At 36.7% G+C, this 19,663-nt stretch overlaps 1 protein-coding gene across 1 annotated transcript in view; it reads left to right on the top strand.

Annotated features, from left to right (window-relative positions):
• Window positions 1-1,096: 1,096 nt before the first annotated feature.
• stxbp4 (syntaxin binding protein 4) overlaps window positions 1,097-19,663 on the top strand; it is a 35,231-nt gene continuing 16,664 nt past the window's right edge. Inside the window, exons 1-16 of the mRNA XM_036571831.1 lie at window positions 1,097-1,158; window positions 2,816-2,889; window positions 4,612-4,707; window positions 4,795-4,864; window positions 5,130-5,204; window positions 8,087-8,178; window positions 8,884-8,992; window positions 9,385-9,517; window positions 9,711-9,817; window positions 10,004-10,226; window positions 10,977-11,055; window positions 13,503-13,606; window positions 14,187-14,283; window positions 14,967-15,079; window positions 16,828-16,917; window positions 17,084-17,149. Coding sequence (XP_036427724.1) covers window positions 1,097-1,158; window positions 2,816-2,889; window positions 4,612-4,707; window positions 4,795-4,864; window positions 5,130-5,204; window positions 8,087-8,178; window positions 8,884-8,992; window positions 9,385-9,517; window positions 9,711-9,817; window positions 10,004-10,226; window positions 10,977-11,055; window positions 13,503-13,606; window positions 14,187-14,283; window positions 14,967-15,079; window positions 16,828-16,917; window positions 17,084-17,149 — 1,590 coding nt within the window. The remainder of the gene's footprint in view (window positions 1,159-2,815; window positions 2,890-4,611; window positions 4,708-4,794; window positions 4,865-5,129; window positions 5,205-8,086; window positions 8,179-8,883; window positions 8,993-9,384; window positions 9,518-9,710; window positions 9,818-10,003; window positions 10,227-10,976; window positions 11,056-13,502; window positions 13,607-14,186; window positions 14,284-14,966; window positions 15,080-16,827; window positions 16,918-17,083; window positions 17,150-19,663) is intronic.

Raw genomic sequence — 19,663 nt, 5'->3', positions numbered from 1 at the left:
CTAATTTACAGGTGTACAAGTTCTCTGGTGCAGCTGGGTTTTTTGAGTGCAGCAGATCTTCTGTTTTTGGACACCACTACAAAATGGTGGAACACCCAAACAGTGCAGTATGTAGAAAACAGCACACAGTTTTGGACACAGCTAAGGTCTCATTATTTGTTCTTTATTTCAGTGATATTTTAATATTGACTGACAGTCATTTTGAAAGTTCAACCATATTATCCAAATTATAGAATAAAAGTAAATTATTAATTTAAAAAGTGAATAATTAGGACGTCCTTAATGTCCTAATGTCGTTAGCGTAGATGCTATTAACCACATTTTGCATATTTGCTAATTCTATGCTAAAAAGTCAGTATCAGTGAAGAAACCCCCTAAAATAATGAGATATAGTTCCTGAGATGGGATTAACACATTTTTGAATGGTTAATGCATGTTTTCCTAGATTCACTGTTAAAAAATTATAAAAAAAATAAAGTTCAGTTTTAATGGTTAAGTTCCTCCACAGATGGTTTGAGGTGACATTATTACTTATTGTGTTTTTGAAACAGTGCCACACTGTGGACCGTACCCGAATGACAGCATCATTGTTTTTTTGTTGGTTTAACAGGCAGGCATTTTATAGTTCTTGTAATTACAGCTTGTTGACAGTTCACATAGATTGTTTTTTGTTTTTGGTGTTTTTGGTCAATTTTTGGTGGGAGATTTATGGATTTGTTAAACGCAGATAATAATTGTCCCATTTAGTCTTCTGTATTTAACCTATGCTTAGGTCTGAATTTTGTATTATTATCTATTCCTTTACATATCGTCTTAACACGTCATCCTGATGTCTTAACATTTAGTGTCTGGTGCCTTGTTATGCTTTCAGAGGGAGACACATCATCAGGGGTGGCAGTGGAGGGAGAGGTGAAGCACACCATGTGACTGCTGGGTATCAGGGGAGATTAGTGGATAGGTAGGCGCATGTCTGTAACTGTCTGGGTAGACTGCTGTCTCTCGGTCATCTTAGACCGTCCTGATTTGAACCGTCATCTCCCCGACCCAGTGATGAGGTTGCCTTTATAATATTTAATCAGCTGTTTTTGGACCTGCAATGCCACTGCTGCCACAGTCAGTGGAGGCAGAGCACTTTGACGGACTATCCCTGCTTTACTGGTAGGCTGTCCTCCTTTTTAATGCACAAATCTGCAGATTTAGAAAAGCTGCAAATGTTTTTGAATCTAATTTTGCTTCTGCCTTATGGTTATAATGTGCTTGTGATCTTGCTTGGCTGTGTTGAGTCATCTGGAAGTGAAATGTTTTTGAATAAGAGAATGACTGCGAGTCTAAGATGTAGATGTATTTATGTTGGTGATGAGGATTTGCTGTGTTAATGTAGTTTGAGCATGGAATTATGCATGCATTAGACTGAAATTTTCTGCCCTCAGGTAAAGCAGCATGTGTTTCACTTGATTTGCTCTAGAATGTACATTACAAAGATCAGCAGACATGGCAAAGGGATTTCTTCATAACAGGTTACCACTGAAAACCTGTGCTTAAATCATAATAGGTCTGCAAGAAGTTCATATCGAGGGTTTAATTGGTTAGATGGATTCAAGATGGGCACACAGCATGGCTCCAGTGCGCTCCTCAGCATGTATCCTAATGTGGCTTGTGGAAAGTAAGACAGATTAGACTGAATTAAGTGATCAGTTTAAATGCCTCAGCTTCTGTAACACAATCCTATGTAGTAAGCTTGTTGCATTGTCCTGTTCTATAGGCATGGCTGCTTTACATCGAATAGTCACCAGCCTCAGAAGATACTTTATACAGTACAGTCCATAGCTTTATTTGTAGGGCAGATAAGGGGCTTACAACCATGCCGTCCTGCCTGTTGCTCTTTTCACCTTTCCTCATCTCTACAACGTCATGCTCAGATTAAAGTAGAATGTTTACAGTTCGTTTGGGGAGGGGGTTGGTGCACTTGAAGAAGCTTGCAATACAACCGGGTCAAACTTTTTACAGGCAGAGCTTCCATTGTTATTTGTCTTAGCTTTGCATTTATTTCCACCTGACCTGTACATGAACTCACATGACTGGTGTCCATCAGCTCCATTCATGTTCATACATCCTCAGCCGAGTCAATGACAGTTGTTTCTTAGTTAATGCTCATGTTCTTTTGCTTTAACAGATAGATGTCGCACCATTACTTGCTAGACATAATTATGTATTATTTGCATTTTTTTTTCTCAGATCAGTAAAGAAAACTTGAATACATGGTAAAATTGATATAAAAAATAGCCAAACTGAAAATCAGGAAGTTCTGTGCATAGTTTACAGCATAAAAAATTAGCACTGAAAACTATTTATTAAAATAATCAATTAAACAATGTGACCGTCTGCTTTCTGTGTGATACGTTAGTTTTTCAAAGCTTTTTCAGAACCACGGTTGATGGCCTAGATAAGAGTGGAGCTTTTGCATAGTGTTTCTTTCTGTCTGTTATGGGGATTAAATTCAACAGAGATCAAGCTCTAGTTTAACAGATTGGAGGCATACTTTTCCAATAGGAGCGATGTTTACCTATGCATGGCATTGTTTATGAAATAAACCCAAGCGCAGTAACCTACTTCCTATTGTTAATCACTTTGAATAGTGTATTTATTTTTAGAGTGATTTTGGATTACTATTACTATGTCTCCCTTCATTCAGCTCCATTAAAAAACAGTCTCTTCCTCTTCTAATATAAAATGAGGTATTTGTCTCTATTTTTGATTCTGTCATGCACATTTTTCTGTTGTGATTACGTACAGACAGTTGATGGCTGTTTTTCAGGACCATCATGGGACCCCATGGCATCAACCGTGCTGTGCAGAGACTGGAGTTTTCTGACTGCAGAAAAGGACTCGGTAAGTTTCAGAGCAGGGTCTGTGTTCAGAATGCACTTCAAAATGGTTCTTGGCTTGGATGTAAACTGCTGCGAAGCCTTTTTTCAATAAAAAAAACTTGTACATTGCATTGAGGTTCTTTAACTTTAAAAGGGTTCTTCATATTTGCATATGTCATTTACAAAAACTGTTATTTGATATCCATATCTGAAATTATACAAGTTTTTTGATCCCTATGTTCTCTGAGCTTGCCTCAGCATAAATCTGAAGAAAATCAATCAAACCATATGACTAAAAGAGTTTTTCTTGTGATATTAAAATCAGCCTTTTGGTCATATGGGACTACAGAATCTTAACAAAACAATTGTAAATCCAACTTTGATTCTGATTAAAAGGATGCATTTGAATGGTTAATGTTAGATGTTCGTTCACATTATAACTAGAGTATATCCAGACTAAAAGTACCTGTTTATCCCTTCTAATGAGTGAATTTAGCAACTTCAGGGCACATTCCAGCCACAATGTCTGTTGTAAATATGCCTTCCACTGTACAGAAGCAGTAGTTTCCAGTGAGATTTTCCAGTTTAAAGTTTAAGGACTAGGAAACCCCCCTCTTATGATGTACCTTGAAGGTGGGGGAACTTTTGAATAACTACAGCTGCTATGGGGTGGATTTCTGGGAGTTTGCTTGATTTTTTTTTTTTTCTGCTAGCTGGCAATTGCAAAAAGTAGGCAAATATCTAATGTCACTGCTAGAGATCCAAATATCTTATTGCTTCCATATAACTGTGGTAACTTTAGCTAGAAGCTAAAATTATCAATGCAGATGGCTGTCTAGATACCTTACCTCAGTTTGTCTTCTTTTCTTTGCCTGAAAGGGTGAGAAACTCGCCTCTGGTGTCTGTTCTTTGCTGAATTTGGATAGAGTCCCTGTTTTCATTACAGTTTTGTCTGATGATCAAGGTAAGAATTAGCAGTCGGGATTGGTTGACACCATAGGGATTCCCAGTGGTTGTATGGTGTATTTGCAAAACGAATGCTGGGTGTTGTCGTGAGAGAACATCGATGAACGAAAGCATGAAAACAAATATAAATAAAAAATCATGAACTCTGTCAGACCGATAAGGCTGAGGAGCAAAATACTGCACTACAGGGTATTATGTAACACAAAAAAAACACATTTAGTTCTAGTTTTAGGCCAGAATACCTTTTGAGGGTGTATGAATTCACCCTTGATCTTCATAGAATAGCAGTGTTAATAGAATGTGATGCTTTGGAGAAGCCACACATTAGCCAGTTATGTCCATTGCCAAGCATTGGTGTGAGGGGTAGAAAGTTCCCCAGCATTCTCTGGAATGATGGAGCACCATTCCACCATCACTGGGATGATATGGAGTGGAGTTTATGATCCAGAACTAATCATCCAACATGAGATCTCATAAATGCACTTGTAACTGAGTGCAATCAGATCCTCACAGCAATGTACAAGATACATTTGTTGTAAACTTTTCCCAAAAACTCTTCTTCACTTTAGAACAATTAAAACAAAATCTGTAGCATTTTTACTTATCGAACTAAATTTAGCTGCTGGATATGAATGAGTTAAAGCACCCTCTATTGAAAGCTTTTTCAGAGAACCAGAAGTGGTCCTTTTATTGTGTCATCCCAAAGAACCCTATTTTGCACCAGCATTAAGAGTTATTTTTTATCACTAACTTTAAGCCTTTTGCATCCATCTGCCAGGGGTCAAGATCATTGGAGGTTACAGAGAGCTAAGTGGTGAAGAGTTTGGAATTTTCATTAAACGGGTCTTACCTGGTGGTGTGGCTGCACAGGACGGTATGCTGGCACTTTTCCACATCATAAACCTGCTAAGTGTCTTTCTGTGAGTTGATAATTGGTATAATGCTAATTTGTTCCTGCCAGGACGTCTTAGAGCTGGTGACCTCATTTTAGATGTCAACAACATGAATTTAGGGGGTGTCACAAATGAAAGGTATGCATGCAAATACAGTGACACCTACATAAACAACATAAAACATTGTCACGAAAAGAATTTCATGGAATTCTGCCGCCAAGACTGCACATAGCTCTAGCAGTCCTTCTGCTTCTTTTTCCAATCCCTTCCATCAAATACAAATCACATTATGACTTGATCTTGTCACGGTTAATTAATTACATTATAATCTGTCATGATGTTCTCAGATAAATGAGGATAATGTGCCTGTAGGAAATAAAATCCATCTGCTGTGTTTTGTCAGGGCGGTGGAGATTCTGCGCATGGCATCGGCCACAAACCACATGTCTCTTCTGATTGCTCGGGATGAGGAGTCCAGGTATCAGAAAACCTTTTACGCTCTTCTTAAAGTAGTCAGTTATGAAGGATCTTAATGTCCTGATCATTATTTTGATTAGATTACTTTACATCTACATTGTAAAGAAAACTGTTGTTAGAAGTTAAAGGCAGGTGCTGCTAGCAACATAAAAAAAGGAATTGGCAATATTCTAAATCATGAAATGTTGATTTGTGAGACACACTGTTGCTGTCATCTTGCACATTAATCCTGTTAGTGGATGAGCGCAGAGAGCTTCTTGATTGTTTTTTATAAGTCTAAAAATAGTCATAATACACTAAGTACATTAAAGTCTTTAGCACTTAATTGGGACTCTTGGTCCAGGTTGTAGAACTACAGTGTTGTAGCATATTCTTCACATTTACTTTGCTTTATCATACCACTTAGGCATACTCTGTAATAAATAACAAGCCATATTCAGTGCTGTCAAATTTTAGCTACTGCTACATATTTGTAAAGACATATTGTTGGGAATTCTCAAGCCAGAAACTCTGAAGCCAGCTACTCTTTTCTTTTCGCACTATATGCTAATGGGAGGACACTATGTGGAGCAGCTGTCAGAATCTACTGGATGTCTTAGTATAAACTGAGTTGGCATTCTGCTGGTCTCTGGGACTTTGTAAGGCACGCTTTCACCTAGAGTTGGATACATGTTGACGTATTAGGGCCACCAGTCGATCAGATGCAACCTGGCTTGAACCTGTAGAGCCAGAACAGTGGGCTACCCTCTGAGGATTACCATCACTGCTAAAGGACAACTGTTCATCAAAAACACATTTTTGTGTAACAGTGAACACTTGCTTGTAGTTGATTTACAACTATAATCTGTGTTAGAGTCTTTGTATTTTGCATGTTTATCATCATTCGGGTTAGTTTATAAATCTGTTCGTTTCTGTTATGAAGCTGTTCCATTTGACTCTGTATCTTAAGAGTCTTATTTATCTATGATTAAGAGAGTAATCTAATTAAGTGCCACTTAGCCTCTTTTCAATGAGTAATGAAGGAGTTGCTTTTAATTGGCACTGCGGTATCAGTCACTGGCTAACAATTAGCAAATCAAAGAGATTCTGCTGTGAATGATTAGTTCAGGTCTCATGTGTTTAACAGTTTAATGCTTTTTAAAGCATGTGATGATTTTTACAGTACATTTCATTTAAATGACACATTCATTATAGTTTAGCTTTGTGAGCAAGCTGCTGTCAAAGAGTGGAAACAGTGTGAAAAGACCAAGAATGGGCAGAAAAATACTGGACAATACTTGATACTTCCAAGCTGATGTTTAATTTTAAGACTGATCCTTACATAAAAATATTCATACCGACTGTTTTCTTATGAGTCATTCAACAATTACAGTGGCAAAAGGGTATTTCAAGAGCAAAACATCTGTCTGTTATACTGGTTGTAACACCACAGACAAAATTACTTAAATCTGAGCTTCACTAAAGTACAGCCACTTACCACTTTAGTTTCAAATTCACAGTGTGTGAATAGTAACGCCACTAACTAAGTCTTTTTGTGACACATAAAGCTGTCAGTATTTTAGCCAAATGGGAAGTTTATAAAAGAAATTTCACTTACTGTGGACTTCTCAGAGTAAATCTTTCTTCCATAGACATACAAAAGAAGTAATTTACACCACTGACAAAAACATGGAAAAATATATAAATATGTTTATGTATTTAAAATCATTTTAATATAGGGCAGACAATGACTTTAATGAGTTTTTACAATTTAAATTGAAAAACAAGCATCAAAATCAATGTTTCATACACAAAATAATACTTCAGCATCTGTGAGGTCACGACTGTGACATGCAAAACATTTTTCCATGCAAAACATACTAAAATTATGGTAAAAAAAAGAAAACAATAAAAAACTTGTTTTTGTTGGTTAATTTAGAAATCGGGCAAAGAATACATATATTCATTAATTTTCTATGTTTTTTTTTTGAGATCATCTTTATGGCTTCAAAGCTGTGGGATTCCATTTGCCACCACAATGGTAGAATGACCCACACATATCCATATGTTTGACATATATGTAAATATCAAAAATTGACACTCTTGCATATTTTAAAACCAACATATGTGCATATATTTCAATATATTGCCATATATGTGTGTATGTTGGCATATACTTTAATATTCAAAAAATGGTACAGTGAAATATATTTAGCACGTATTTTTAAATATTACATATAAAAGATACATGTATTTTTATATGATCAAATATATGCACATATATTTTTCTTCCATATGGGTTCACTGCAGAAATTTTTTCCTTCCCATTTTTCCCCAAAATTTCCCCTTATTACACGCACAAGAAGAATTTTGAAAGTATCAGTTTGATATAGGAATATTAGCTACTTGAAATCAGATTGAAAAGAAAATCTGTGCTGTCACCATCCCTAGAAAGCATCACAACATACAGTGTCCCCCAAAAATGTGAACATTTATGCCATACTCAAAAATGTATCAGACTATTTCCAGACTGTCATTGTCTTTTTGGCTAAGAATTCTGAGTGCCCATTTGAGCAGTTTCTTTACAGACTTCCAAAATGTCAATCAACTTCTGAGTTCATGATCCTAACAATGAACACAAACTCACAGACACCATTGTAAGAAAAACAGCCCCAGACCCAGGTGTTTCCACCTCTGTGATTTACAGTACTCTTAGTGCAGTCTGGTTGGAATTCTTCTCCAAACTTTCTCCCCACAAAGAGAGTCTAAAAGTGTTTTTTTTTTCCAAATTAACCTAACAAAATACTTTTTTGAAACTCTTTATACTGAAATGCAATCGAATTATGACTTTCATGAAAATACATTCATTATGAAGGCCTCAATGATGACTGTCTGTGTTATCAGGAGAGAGTTTGCTGAACTCATGGAGAAATATGGGTCCAACAGCAATACAAGTTCAGGCACCGGCAGGACATCTCCTACTCCTGTCTCCACAGGTATTTTCCATTACACTATCAGAATATTTTACAGTAGTTAAAAAAATAATAATGTCAGCCTTGAAATCTTGCAGGTACGGATGTACGTGTTAGAATAACAGAGGAGAACTGTTGTCAGATTCACATTTGCATTCTTCAAATTCTTATCCTGGAAAAACAATTCACCTTCACATACTCAGAGGGTTATGGCCCCATACCAGCAACCAGAACACTGGAGAGCAATAGGGTCCCTGACTCAGTCCCAGAGAGAGCAGCATGGGTATTGACTGCCCCAGAGGCCAACAGGTCCAAGTATATTTCTTCTGACCGCTGACATTATGCCTTTGAGCAAGGTACATAATCCCTTGGGGGCAACCTCATCTAACCCACTCTGCAAACCAAACACTGGAAAAGAAAGGACAGTTAAGGACACGCTGGGACATGCTAAAAGTCACTGTTTGTCACTGTATTATCAAAACCTTTTTTCAGTTTTTAAATTTTTGTATATCATTTGAAAATGCCAGCTTCCTCTTACCTTACAAGAATGTTTCTTGCAGAATGTCCATGATAATACAGATGAAAAAATGGTCCAGAATCACTTGGAATAAAGTCAAGAACATACATTAAAATTAAGATTTTTTTTTGTAAAGTTTACCGTTTGAAGATTTGAGTTTTGTTTTTGTTATGACAGCAAAGGTTTGTTAGTCACATCTGTCTCATTTTCAGGTAAGCTGACTGACACTGCTTCATCATCCTCATCCTCAAGATCGACAAGCCCTCAAGTCTTAAGCCCTAAAGACTGCAGCACAGCCTCAATAGCTCCACAGGTTTGCAGGTAAGTCGAACTTTGCAGAACAGTAGAACAGTAGAACTTTGCAGAAATGCAGGAATTCATGTGTAAAACTAGCTTTGTTTAATTGTTACGTTATATTATTAACTTTAAATTCACTTGTATTGTATATTGCAAATGGCTTTGCTTATCCCATGTTTTTCTTTTTAATTGTGAGACTAAAATGATTCATAATAAAACATGTCCAGGTATTGTTGAATGGCCCTCTAAGGTCACTGTTTGAAAAGCTGTGATGCTGCAATGACAGATGCTTAGCCTGAGTGGAAAATCCTGTGAAAGATTAGTTCAGGTCATTCAGAAAAGTATGTATTAATCACCTTGCAAGTGATTATATCTGTCACAGTTGTCAATCTTTATTTTGACCTCTCCTCACCCAGTGACTGCATGATTCAGTTGATATGTGTTGCCAAGGGAACAGGCTTGGGTCTGGTCATCAAGGGTGGAGCAAACCGTGCAGAGGGGCCAATGGTGTTTATTCAGGAAATAGTGCCTGGAGGAGACTGCCAAAGAGTGAGTGCTGTATTAATACTAGATAATATGAAAGTGTGAAACTGCTAAACTTTGAATGTGACTAAACATTTTTTTGGGTTTATTTTGCAATTTGCAAATAAACCCAACTTGTACACATTTCTATTAACCTGTTCAGAATTAAGCAATGACATTTGAACAATGCTTCTTGCTTTTTTATTGTCTGTTTTTTTAGGATGGAAGACTAAAGGTAGGAGATCAGCTCATATCTATCAATAAAGAGTCTTTTATCGGAGTAACGCATGAGGAGGCCAAAAGCATACTAACTCGAACAAAGCTCAGGTCAGATATACCTTCTCGCCTCATATTTGCTCTAAACAGCACAAAATAACACTGTAGAGTCTAATCTAATATAAATAAAGATTTAAGTGCTCATGCTGTCAATCTCACATTAATTATCTGATCTAATGTGCTACTACAGTTAACATTACTTTACAAATGTGTTAAATGTTGTGACTGTCCACACAGAACTGACCCCACGGTGGAGATAGCGTTTATTAGACGGCGGTCTTCCTCTGACTCCAGCAGTGGCCCCCATAGCCCTATCTCTCTGCAGCCCCCATGTAGCACGGCCCCCCAGCTCAGACCCCTTGGCCTGGGGGGAGTACCTTTGCCTGGGGGGATTGTTCCCAAGATATCTCCTACCCCCAATTCTGGTTGTGAGACATTACCTTCTGTCAAACTGACTCAAGTAAGACATGAAACTAGATTTAAATGTTTCAGACTGGACATACATCCCCTCATCATTGAGAACCATAACTGAGGATTGTGCCTTGGACCCAATATATAATTGTTGTAATGCACCACACTGTGGAAGCGCACCAAACTACTGGTGCCACTAAACTGCTGAAGGCTGCATAAGTGGATATACTGTACTTTGCAGTAATCTTAAGCATCTGAGAAAAATTATATGTAAAGCCATTTATCTTGGCAGTAAGCAAATATTGGTTCAAAAAACACTAACATTAGAATAAATGTAAATAAGCAATACATTGTAAACCTCTAGGAAGCCCAGTATTTACAATTACCATCCACTACCTGTAGTCCATAAATCATACAATCTTGTATCGTAATACAAGTGCACTGATAAGTCAGGAAGCAAATCTGTATTCTACTAACCAAAATATCATTAACTTTATTTAAAATGAGGGAATCTTTTAAGTTTGTTAACAAGTCTTAGTTAATAGTGTTTATTTGTCCATTCTAATGATATGTAGTGTTTTTACAGGCAAAAACACATTTACTGCCAGGATAAACAGTGTTTCCCTTTAATTTGGATTTAAATATAGGCCCTTTAAATTGGACTGGTCGTCTGTTTCTGTAGTTGTAGCCCATGGTAAAGATTTAGATTTCTTCTCATGTATCCTTTTCTGAATCAGAACACCCCAATTGCAGTTTTAGAGTTTAAGTCTGCCTTTACTGTTTTCTATGCGTGTTGTAGGTACGAACAGTACCAGTGAAGCCAGAGCTCCCTTCTCTCACTACCCCTGAGAGTGCCTGCACCACATTGGACAATTCTGGTACTGCAGTTACTTTTATGTAGCTGCTAAACATTTCTATAACATTTCTGTGTATTTTTATATATATATATATATATATATATATATATATATATATATATATATATATATATATATATATATAGTAGCTTTAGCTTTTAGTGGACATAAAGTGCCAATTATTGCACTTTCTGTCCAATGCGGAATTGTGACCACGTGGCTGAATCCAAAGTAGTTCTTTGTTAGACACACTGTGCACTGTACAGAACTGTTTAGATGTTGTAGTTTGCGGCAGTATTGCGTCACCTGACCAGAGTACATATATATATATATATATATATATATGTATGTATGTATGTGCCCTGGCACCTTCTTTTTACTCAGTTACTACTTGCTTTACTTTGTTTTCTGATGTTTTGGAATAGCATAGCATTAGGAAATAATTCAGTATGATATTATGGGATGAGGACCATCATTCCATCATAACCTGGATTACCTGCCCACTACAGCAAACATTCAAAATGTGCTGATGAGATGTCGGAGCGTTTATTGTTGAAGATAATCCTGCCAGCAGGATACTGCATTTTCAATATGAGCAGATGAAAATCACACAAAAACCTCTTGGATAAGGCAGAAAAAAGATGATGTCTGTTGAGGTCAAGTCTTAGCTGTGTCATCGGGCACCATATGACATATAGCTTTTGTTTGCTATCAAGTAAAGACCTTACAGAGAGGGTTTTAAAACTTGTGGACAGGGTATGTCAAGTCCTACACAAAACAAGGATTGTAAATGGAAAATACCTTTTAACAATGTGTAATCAGAGCTAGACTTTATGTGGTCTGGAAAACTGGACATCAGAATTTTAGAATTTGTTCAGAACGTGTTTGGCATTGCTCTTCAGTCAGTTACACTGTACAGATTTAAGAAATACCACAACAGAACTCTTATGTTATGTTTTTGAGAATAAACACAAAGCCTCTAATCTAAGAATCCAGATTAGAGGCTCAGTGTCTCCATTTATTTGGTTGTTTAGCATTTGGTCTAACTGGTTATGATCTTTTCTTTCATTATAGCATTGTACTTCTTTCTTTAGATGATAGCTACATTAAAAGTGTACATTCTTGCGAATGTACGGAGGTCGTTTAATGTGGCGATGCCCCACCATCCAATCTTCTTGCTCCTCTAAACCCACTACTTTTTCTTCTGTAGTGGCAGCAAAACAAAGTGAAACTGAAGATTATGTGCCTGATATAGAAGGCTATGAGTTACCATTAGAGGTTTGCATGTATAATTTTGTGTTGGCTGCATTATAGGAATGAGTGTTGTCAGAAGATAAATCATCAGATTTCCTAAACGAGTAGACCTTTTATGATTTGCCGTAAATGTGGCTCTTTTGTTAATTCTCTCTCGAATGTGTATCTCTTGATATGATAATTAGGCCACGTCTCCCACCCCTGCTTGTTTAAAATAATTTTGCTACTTTATGAGAGAAAATAAGTATTCTCCATTTTTAGTAGGCTAGTTACCTGAATGGTAAAAATATCCAACATTTTTATGGAACCGACTTCCAGTATATTTCATATTCATTGTATGCTTGGTAGTAGAGGCAGGTAGATCAACAATGAAGTTTTGATACTTCTAATCCTGGTGCTTCATTTTAAGAAGTAATCATCACATTTTTTTTCTTCAAACAATAAACAGAATAGCTTTTTATCACCCCCTCTCCCTGCTCCTCACTCCAGTAACCAGTGAGTCATGTGTCAGTTTATTTCATAATAGTGCCAAAGCTTACAAATGTACTGTTTTGATTTGCATTTCAACTGATTTTCACTGTACAAATCACAAAGAATTTCTTTTTTTTTAATCATCAAAATTCATGTCATGTCTGAAAATGTCTTCGATTCTCTTATTAGAGGTATTAAATTCTAATGCCTAAAGACAAAGAAAAGACATTTTGTATATAACAAATAAATTCAGAATATTCATCCAAACACAAAATTTGCACCTGACAGTGGTCTGAAAGACCATGCAAGGAAAAGAGAGCACTTAGTGGAGCCAGCCAGGAAAACTAAGAAAAGGTCCAGTGACTACAGCATATCGTGCATATGTCAAAGAATATATCCATGTGTGATTTTCAGTCAGTCTGTGTGAACAAAGTAAACATTAATATGTCATATTACAGTTTGTGTGCATTCTTGTGTGATAGAAATTGTATTATTTTTTCCCCCTGAGTTGAGATCTGATAGAGGTAACAAAAACCATTCGATTTTCAAAATTGTTTAGGTCAATAGAAATGTATGAGAACATTTTTAAGTGCTTATAGTACCTTAAACGTTCTTTTAACGTTTGAAGAGTCAGTTTAATTTGAGCATGCCTTTAGACAACCTATACTAAGTGAATCCTGATATCAGCCATTTCCCTGATATGTATATTTTTTATATTTTTTTTCTCCTGTCTTTGTCTCCAGATGCCGCTGCTGCCTGTAAGCCCAGCACCACTCCCACAGCTGCCCAGTCGAGGCCACCGTCACTCAGCTCTAGCTGTCGAGTCAAACTGGAGAGGCTGGAACAGGTTTGTCCCTGCCCCCTGCCTCCTGCCCTCTTTGCTTATCCCCATGCCTATCAGCCTGCTATAAGCTGTCTGCAGTGTCAACCCTGATTTGCCCACCCGGCAGGCTTTAACAATCCATTCCCATTGTCCCCTTCGTTCCATTGAGCCGTTAGTGTTGTGTTATCATGTGGCGAGGAGTTAATGACACTGTTGGCTTCTCCCGCACTATAATGTGAAAATCAATAGCGATTGTGCTGTTGCCTCAGCCTGTGCAGTCACGCCAGGCTGTGACATTTTCTGATACTCTGTTGCTATGGGAAACGGTGTGATTTACTGTGATTCATTCAGAAGTGTTTCATTGAACAGTAGCTATTTCACATAATGCCGTAAAAATGGCTATTGCTTTGCACTTGTAAAAGCTATTGCAGAACAAATGGTGCATGTTGAAAACTGTGTGTGTGTGTGTCATTTGCAAGTGAAAGAGCGAGTGAGTGAGTGAGTGAGTGAGTGAGTGAGAGAGGGACAGAACACAGTGTGTGGGTGAGAGGGCACTACCTTTGTGGACTGAAATTTTCTAAGTGGACAGTGGTGTGGTTCACAGGCTTTAGAGGTGTTGGGGCTAAAACCAACTGAGTCTCAGCTCCAGATATTGAGAGAGAGGCTCCGTGTGGACCCTGGTGGGACAGTGGCCTATGGAGGTGAGCAAGCCTTGTCTTCATTATTATGACTTACTTTGAGAATTTAGCAAGTGATGAGTCTGGCATCAGCCATTGTGTAAATTACTGTAAAAGTATTGATTTTTTTGCTAATAGAGCCCTAATAATGCCACCTGCTTATTTTCTCTTGTAAACTACAGCCTTACCATTCAGTAACTGCTATGAGTCTAATATGTAAATGATGTACTTATGAGAATGAGATATTGAAATGTGGGCCCACATACAGGCCCTTGCAGTTGATTTTGGTGTCGAAGACTTGTGGACTGGGGAAAGGGGACAGCACAAAGTACTATTAAAAATTTGTAACATTATGGCCTGCACTGTAGTACGATCCAGAATTGGTATGGCTGTTGCATGTGTATAACTTCACTTGTATATCACTTGTAATAAATGCTGCACACTCCATAATTTTGACTGTACCATGTTTGTCAATTACAATAAAGGAAAATGACATTGACCTGAACAGTGACAGTGACCTATCTGATTGACCGCAGCTAAAAGCTCCCCTTCCTCAAACACTGAGCCTTACCATGATAATGGAAACTACAACACTGCCTTTTTTGTGATTACATTTGCTCATTGTCCTTAGTATTATTCTAAGGTAAATGCCAAGTACAGTACAGTGTATATGTCATGTGTGCAATTATTTATTTTTTTACATCCAGATTTTGAGACCTTGACAAAAGAGCTCTTCAAGTTGACAGATGAGTCAAAGCTGGGCCAGGAAGTAGCCAGATTCACGTCTGATGATCTCACTGACTCTTCATCAAACCCTCTGGTAAGAATTTTCATTTATTTAATTTTATCATTCAATATTGTTTATATTCGTGCATTTATGTAACTATACATATTTTTAACCCTCGTATGGTGTTCGGGTCTGTGGGACCCATTTTCAATGTTGACCTAAAGAAAGAATTAAGTAATTTGTTATTATTTCAACCTCAGATTCCTTGGCCTTTGATCATTTTCTGTGAAGAACATATAAAATCAAACATTTTCAATGACTTCACACTGTACACCCCCTACACATTTATATTACACATGTGGTGTTGGGGTGAATCTGCGGGGAATAAAAGTATGGAGGTGCTGTGTCCCTTCACTCTGTTCTCCTCTTACATGGCCTGCTGTTAGCATGAGCGTGTCTGTGTGTGTAAATGTTTGTATATATATGTGTATGTGTGTGTGTGTGTGTATGTGTGTGTTAGGGTGCACAACATGGAAAGGCTGCTGACTGGCTAAAGCTGCAAAAGGAGAACCCTACGCTGGCCACTTGTGATATTTTAAACATCTGGTATTTTTACATAAATTGTTATGATTATTATTTAAAAAAACAATAATGCAGTGGGGCCACCAGACCCACTGAGTAACAAAACCACCAACACCACACAAGGGTTAATTATGTATTACAAATATTTACATAAATTAGGGCTGCAAGATAGATCATATTTTTATTGTCATCATAATATGGGTTTCTGCGATGAACACATCGGAAAGGGCTGCAATAGCAGAACATATCAAGTTATATTACATATGCATGGAGCCAGTTATGTAACAGGGAATGTAGACTTAGGAGTCTTTCTTAGGGGCAGTGGAGTTCTTCCTTGATCTTCTGTGTGTTACATTGGTGTTATCCACCATGCTTTCTATCTACTTACAAAGGACACACATGCAAACAAGTACCATGTCGTTGAATACTAGCCTGTTAAAATAAAGGGTGTAGCAATTTCAATACAGTATCAAAAAATATATCAATATCAGTATAGCAATTTTAGAACTGCGTCGCCTTATTCTCTTGTGAGGATCTCTCAGTAGACATCCATGTAAACAACTGCCTAAAATGTATAAAATTAGACATCTGGGTGCATCCTGTTTTCTATTGTTTGTAGCTCAGCTGCTTTGTAAGATCACAGATCACAGGACACAAACTTTTTGCTACTTTCCTATGTAATTTTGAAATACAATTTGTATTTTCTGAACCATACCAAAAAACAAAAAACATGCAGAGGTGTGTTCTGTAGACAAAGTGTACTTATTTTCACTTCAAAAAACTTTTGCATATGATTGTATTTATTTTGTTTTATTGACAGTATTTCTAACAGCCTTACAATGCACAAAAACATGTTTGCAGTTGTGCTGTAATTTTAATCATTTTTATTTTTACTTCACACAGTATCTTAACAAATGCATATCACATATGCAGAATTGTGATTACTGAATATTCTGTTGAATAAACGTGAAAAAAATTTTATTATTTTGCTTTAATTGCATAGCAACAACAAACTCTTCCTTTTCTGGATCGCTGCACATTTAAAAAGTGAACCACTTTAATTATATATTTTAGTCTTAGTTAATCACCTCTCACATCAGCATCTCAATAAACTATTGCACATGTCGTGCAGCCCTAATATAAACGTGTACAAAAATAAACTTCCAGCATTACAGAAATGTGTGCAATGAGATATAATCATGTAGCCATGGTGAAAGTATGTTCCTCTTGTAATTTTGTGATTGTTTGTGATCTTGCAGGCATCAACATCTGATTCTGAAGACCTTGATGAGATGGAGAGATTAAGAAAAGATCACATTGAAGCCTTAAGGGAGATAAAGAGACTGCAGGTAAAACGTATCATATCAGTTCATGTCAGGACCCAGACAGTTTGTGCAGCCTGTTTTTACTGTGTTTATGGGATTTATTATTGACTCAGGACTCATTATTCTGACTTCATCGAATAGGAAAAATGTTCACCACATCATGCTCTCATGAAAATCTCTTGTCCAACAGGATAAGCTGGCTGAGTCTGAAAGCCTTTGTCATCAAATGCAGCAAGAGCTGACTAAAGTCAAACAGGTGAGTAAGTTCATAGAGCTTTGGATTATTTCATAAGTGCATTTGTGCTGTACAGTTTTAGTAGTGCCCTTAGGGGGAGCTCTAGACATATTCATATTCTTGTGTATGACCACCTTTGCGCTCTACAGGTGCTGTTCTGCTTCATTTTAACTGGCCAGTACAGAGCACCAAGCATGCCATAGATGTCTTATATTCGTTTTGTTTTGTTTGTGTTTTTCTTTTACTGCCTACTCACACCTTATACTGTACTGTATAGGGTATCCAATTTTCAGTAGTATATATATATATATATATATATATATATATATATATATATATATATATATATAATAACATAAAGTGTCTTTGGGTTCCGGAGATGTGATCCACCCACTGCATGTGGGAGTTGAAGTATTTAGGACACAGTAGAGATGGTAACTTGTGAGTGGAAATAGTTCTGTGAGTCATAAAAAATGGGCTCAACTCACAGTAGCTCTATGAGTTCCATCTCAGACCCTCAGAAGTGCCTGTTACATAAAGCACGTTTAAGAGCATCTCAAGTGTCATTAAATATCATTACAGCCTAATGAATGTTAAAGGACATTTACACAAAATTAACTACTTGCAAGGTAAATTACTGACCATCAATGTTGAATGTGATTAATAGGCTTACTTACACAGAAGTTTTTAGTATCTTCTTCTTGATAGGACTCCACTTTGTCAAGAAAACTGTTAAACATAAGTCTGGAATATGTGTTAATATATTGAAATATTTTAATTTCCATTTGCACTAGGCCTAAAGGCAACTGCATATTGAAAATATCAGACGAATAACTATTGTTTCTAAAGAAGATGTTCAGAATCTGAGCTCCACTCATTAATATGGCATTAAATTAAACCTTGAACGAGACCACAAACATTGATAACAGATGGCATGATATTTGTATGATGAAAAGCAATCATTAAAAAATGTGTGTTTCAGATTATCTGTACATTTGCCTCAGCTGATGTTACTAGTCTAGTTGCATATTGTAATTTTTATTTCACATTGTGCTCTTCAGCTAGAAAATAGTGAGTTTGTAAAGAGCTATTTGGCTGATTCCTGAAAATTCTTTGAAGGATGTTCACTAAGGTAGTACTCATTGAATCTATATGGGTAGAGTAGATTGTAATTGAATACCATTCTGAACTTGAGTTTATGGAAAATTATAGCTGTGCTCATGCACAGAATGTCCATTGGCTGTTTTTTCATTTAAGTGTTAAGCATAAGCATAAGTGTACTTATCTCGATGTCACCAAAATTGGTCTGTTTCCATTTTTATAATTATCAGGGTTAAAAATATATAGCATACAGATTCTAATCCTGACATGCATTTTCTTCTGAATGTAGAACATTAGGGTGAATAGGAGTGACATATTTAATCCATTTTGCCCAGTATGCCGTGGTGGATTTAGTGATTCTGGGGCTCTAGGCAAAAAACAGATATGGGGCACCCAGGTTGCACATTTTTAAATTAGCTGAGGCTCTGGGCTCCTAAGTGACGCACCTGTATCTTGGCAGGTGAATTCGTCTGAAGTCCAGCGGCTTTATCTAGTATTTCTCATTTTGAGATTATTGTAGGAACATTGTAAGATAATTTATCTTTATAACATATAATTTATTTTTTAAGATCATTTAACTTATTTCTAGACATTTTGGACATAAGTCATTTTATTAGGTAAAATTATCTCTCTGTATTGACAGATAATTTTGTCTGTTTTAAGAAGTATGCTTGAAACAAGCAAAATTATCTGATAAAATTACCAGATAAACTGGTAGTGAAATAGTTTAATACAGAGTAATGTAGCAGGAAAGTAATGAGTAAAAAGAATACTTTTTCCAGGAAATAATAAGTAATACACTCCCATTACAGCTTGAGGGAAGTAATTAGTCATATGTAATAGATTACTTTTTAAATAATTACCCAACACTAGAGCTATCTATACCAACATTATGCTAGCATTATGTGTGGTCTGTTGTGTCATCATGTAACATGGAATAGTCCATTGTAACCATGACTGGAGTGTGGGGCTGCATCAAAGTTACTAAAAAAGAATTGCTACAATCAGAAATTACAGCTATTTTAAAAATGTATATATATTTCAGAACAGGTTATTTACCATCAACACACACAATATGTCTCATTTGCATTTTCATGGGGCTCTTGGCTCATGGGGCTGGTAGGCAGCAGCCTACTTTTGCCTATGCAAAGATCGCCCCTGCCAGAATGTGTTAAATGTATAATTTCTGAGTTTTATTATGCCTTTAATCCACTCTTGTATTGGTTATGGATTTGGTTGATCCCAGTTTCTAGTAAAGCCATTTCGCAGTTTTCTAGTATATTTACTTTGAATGTTACAGAAAGGTGGCCTATGTGCTGTAGTAGTGCGTTGTCCAGTCTGTTCTGTGGCACTTTTTGAGTGCTGTTTGGTATCCTTAAGAGGATACCAGAGATTTAGCCTTTGCTTATTTGCCTATCATCTCTCTTATCCTTG

The sequence above is a fragment of the Colossoma macropomum genome, unplaced genomic scaffold (genome assembly GCF_904425465.1).
Source record: "Colossoma macropomum unplaced genomic scaffold, Colossoma_macropomum, whole genome shotgun sequence".
Lineage (NCBI taxonomy): Eukaryota > Metazoa > Chordata > Actinopteri > Characiformes > Serrasalmidae > Colossoma > Colossoma macropomum.
Note: the sequence above shows the minus strand (reverse complement) of the source record. Positions and strands in the feature narration are given on the sequence as shown.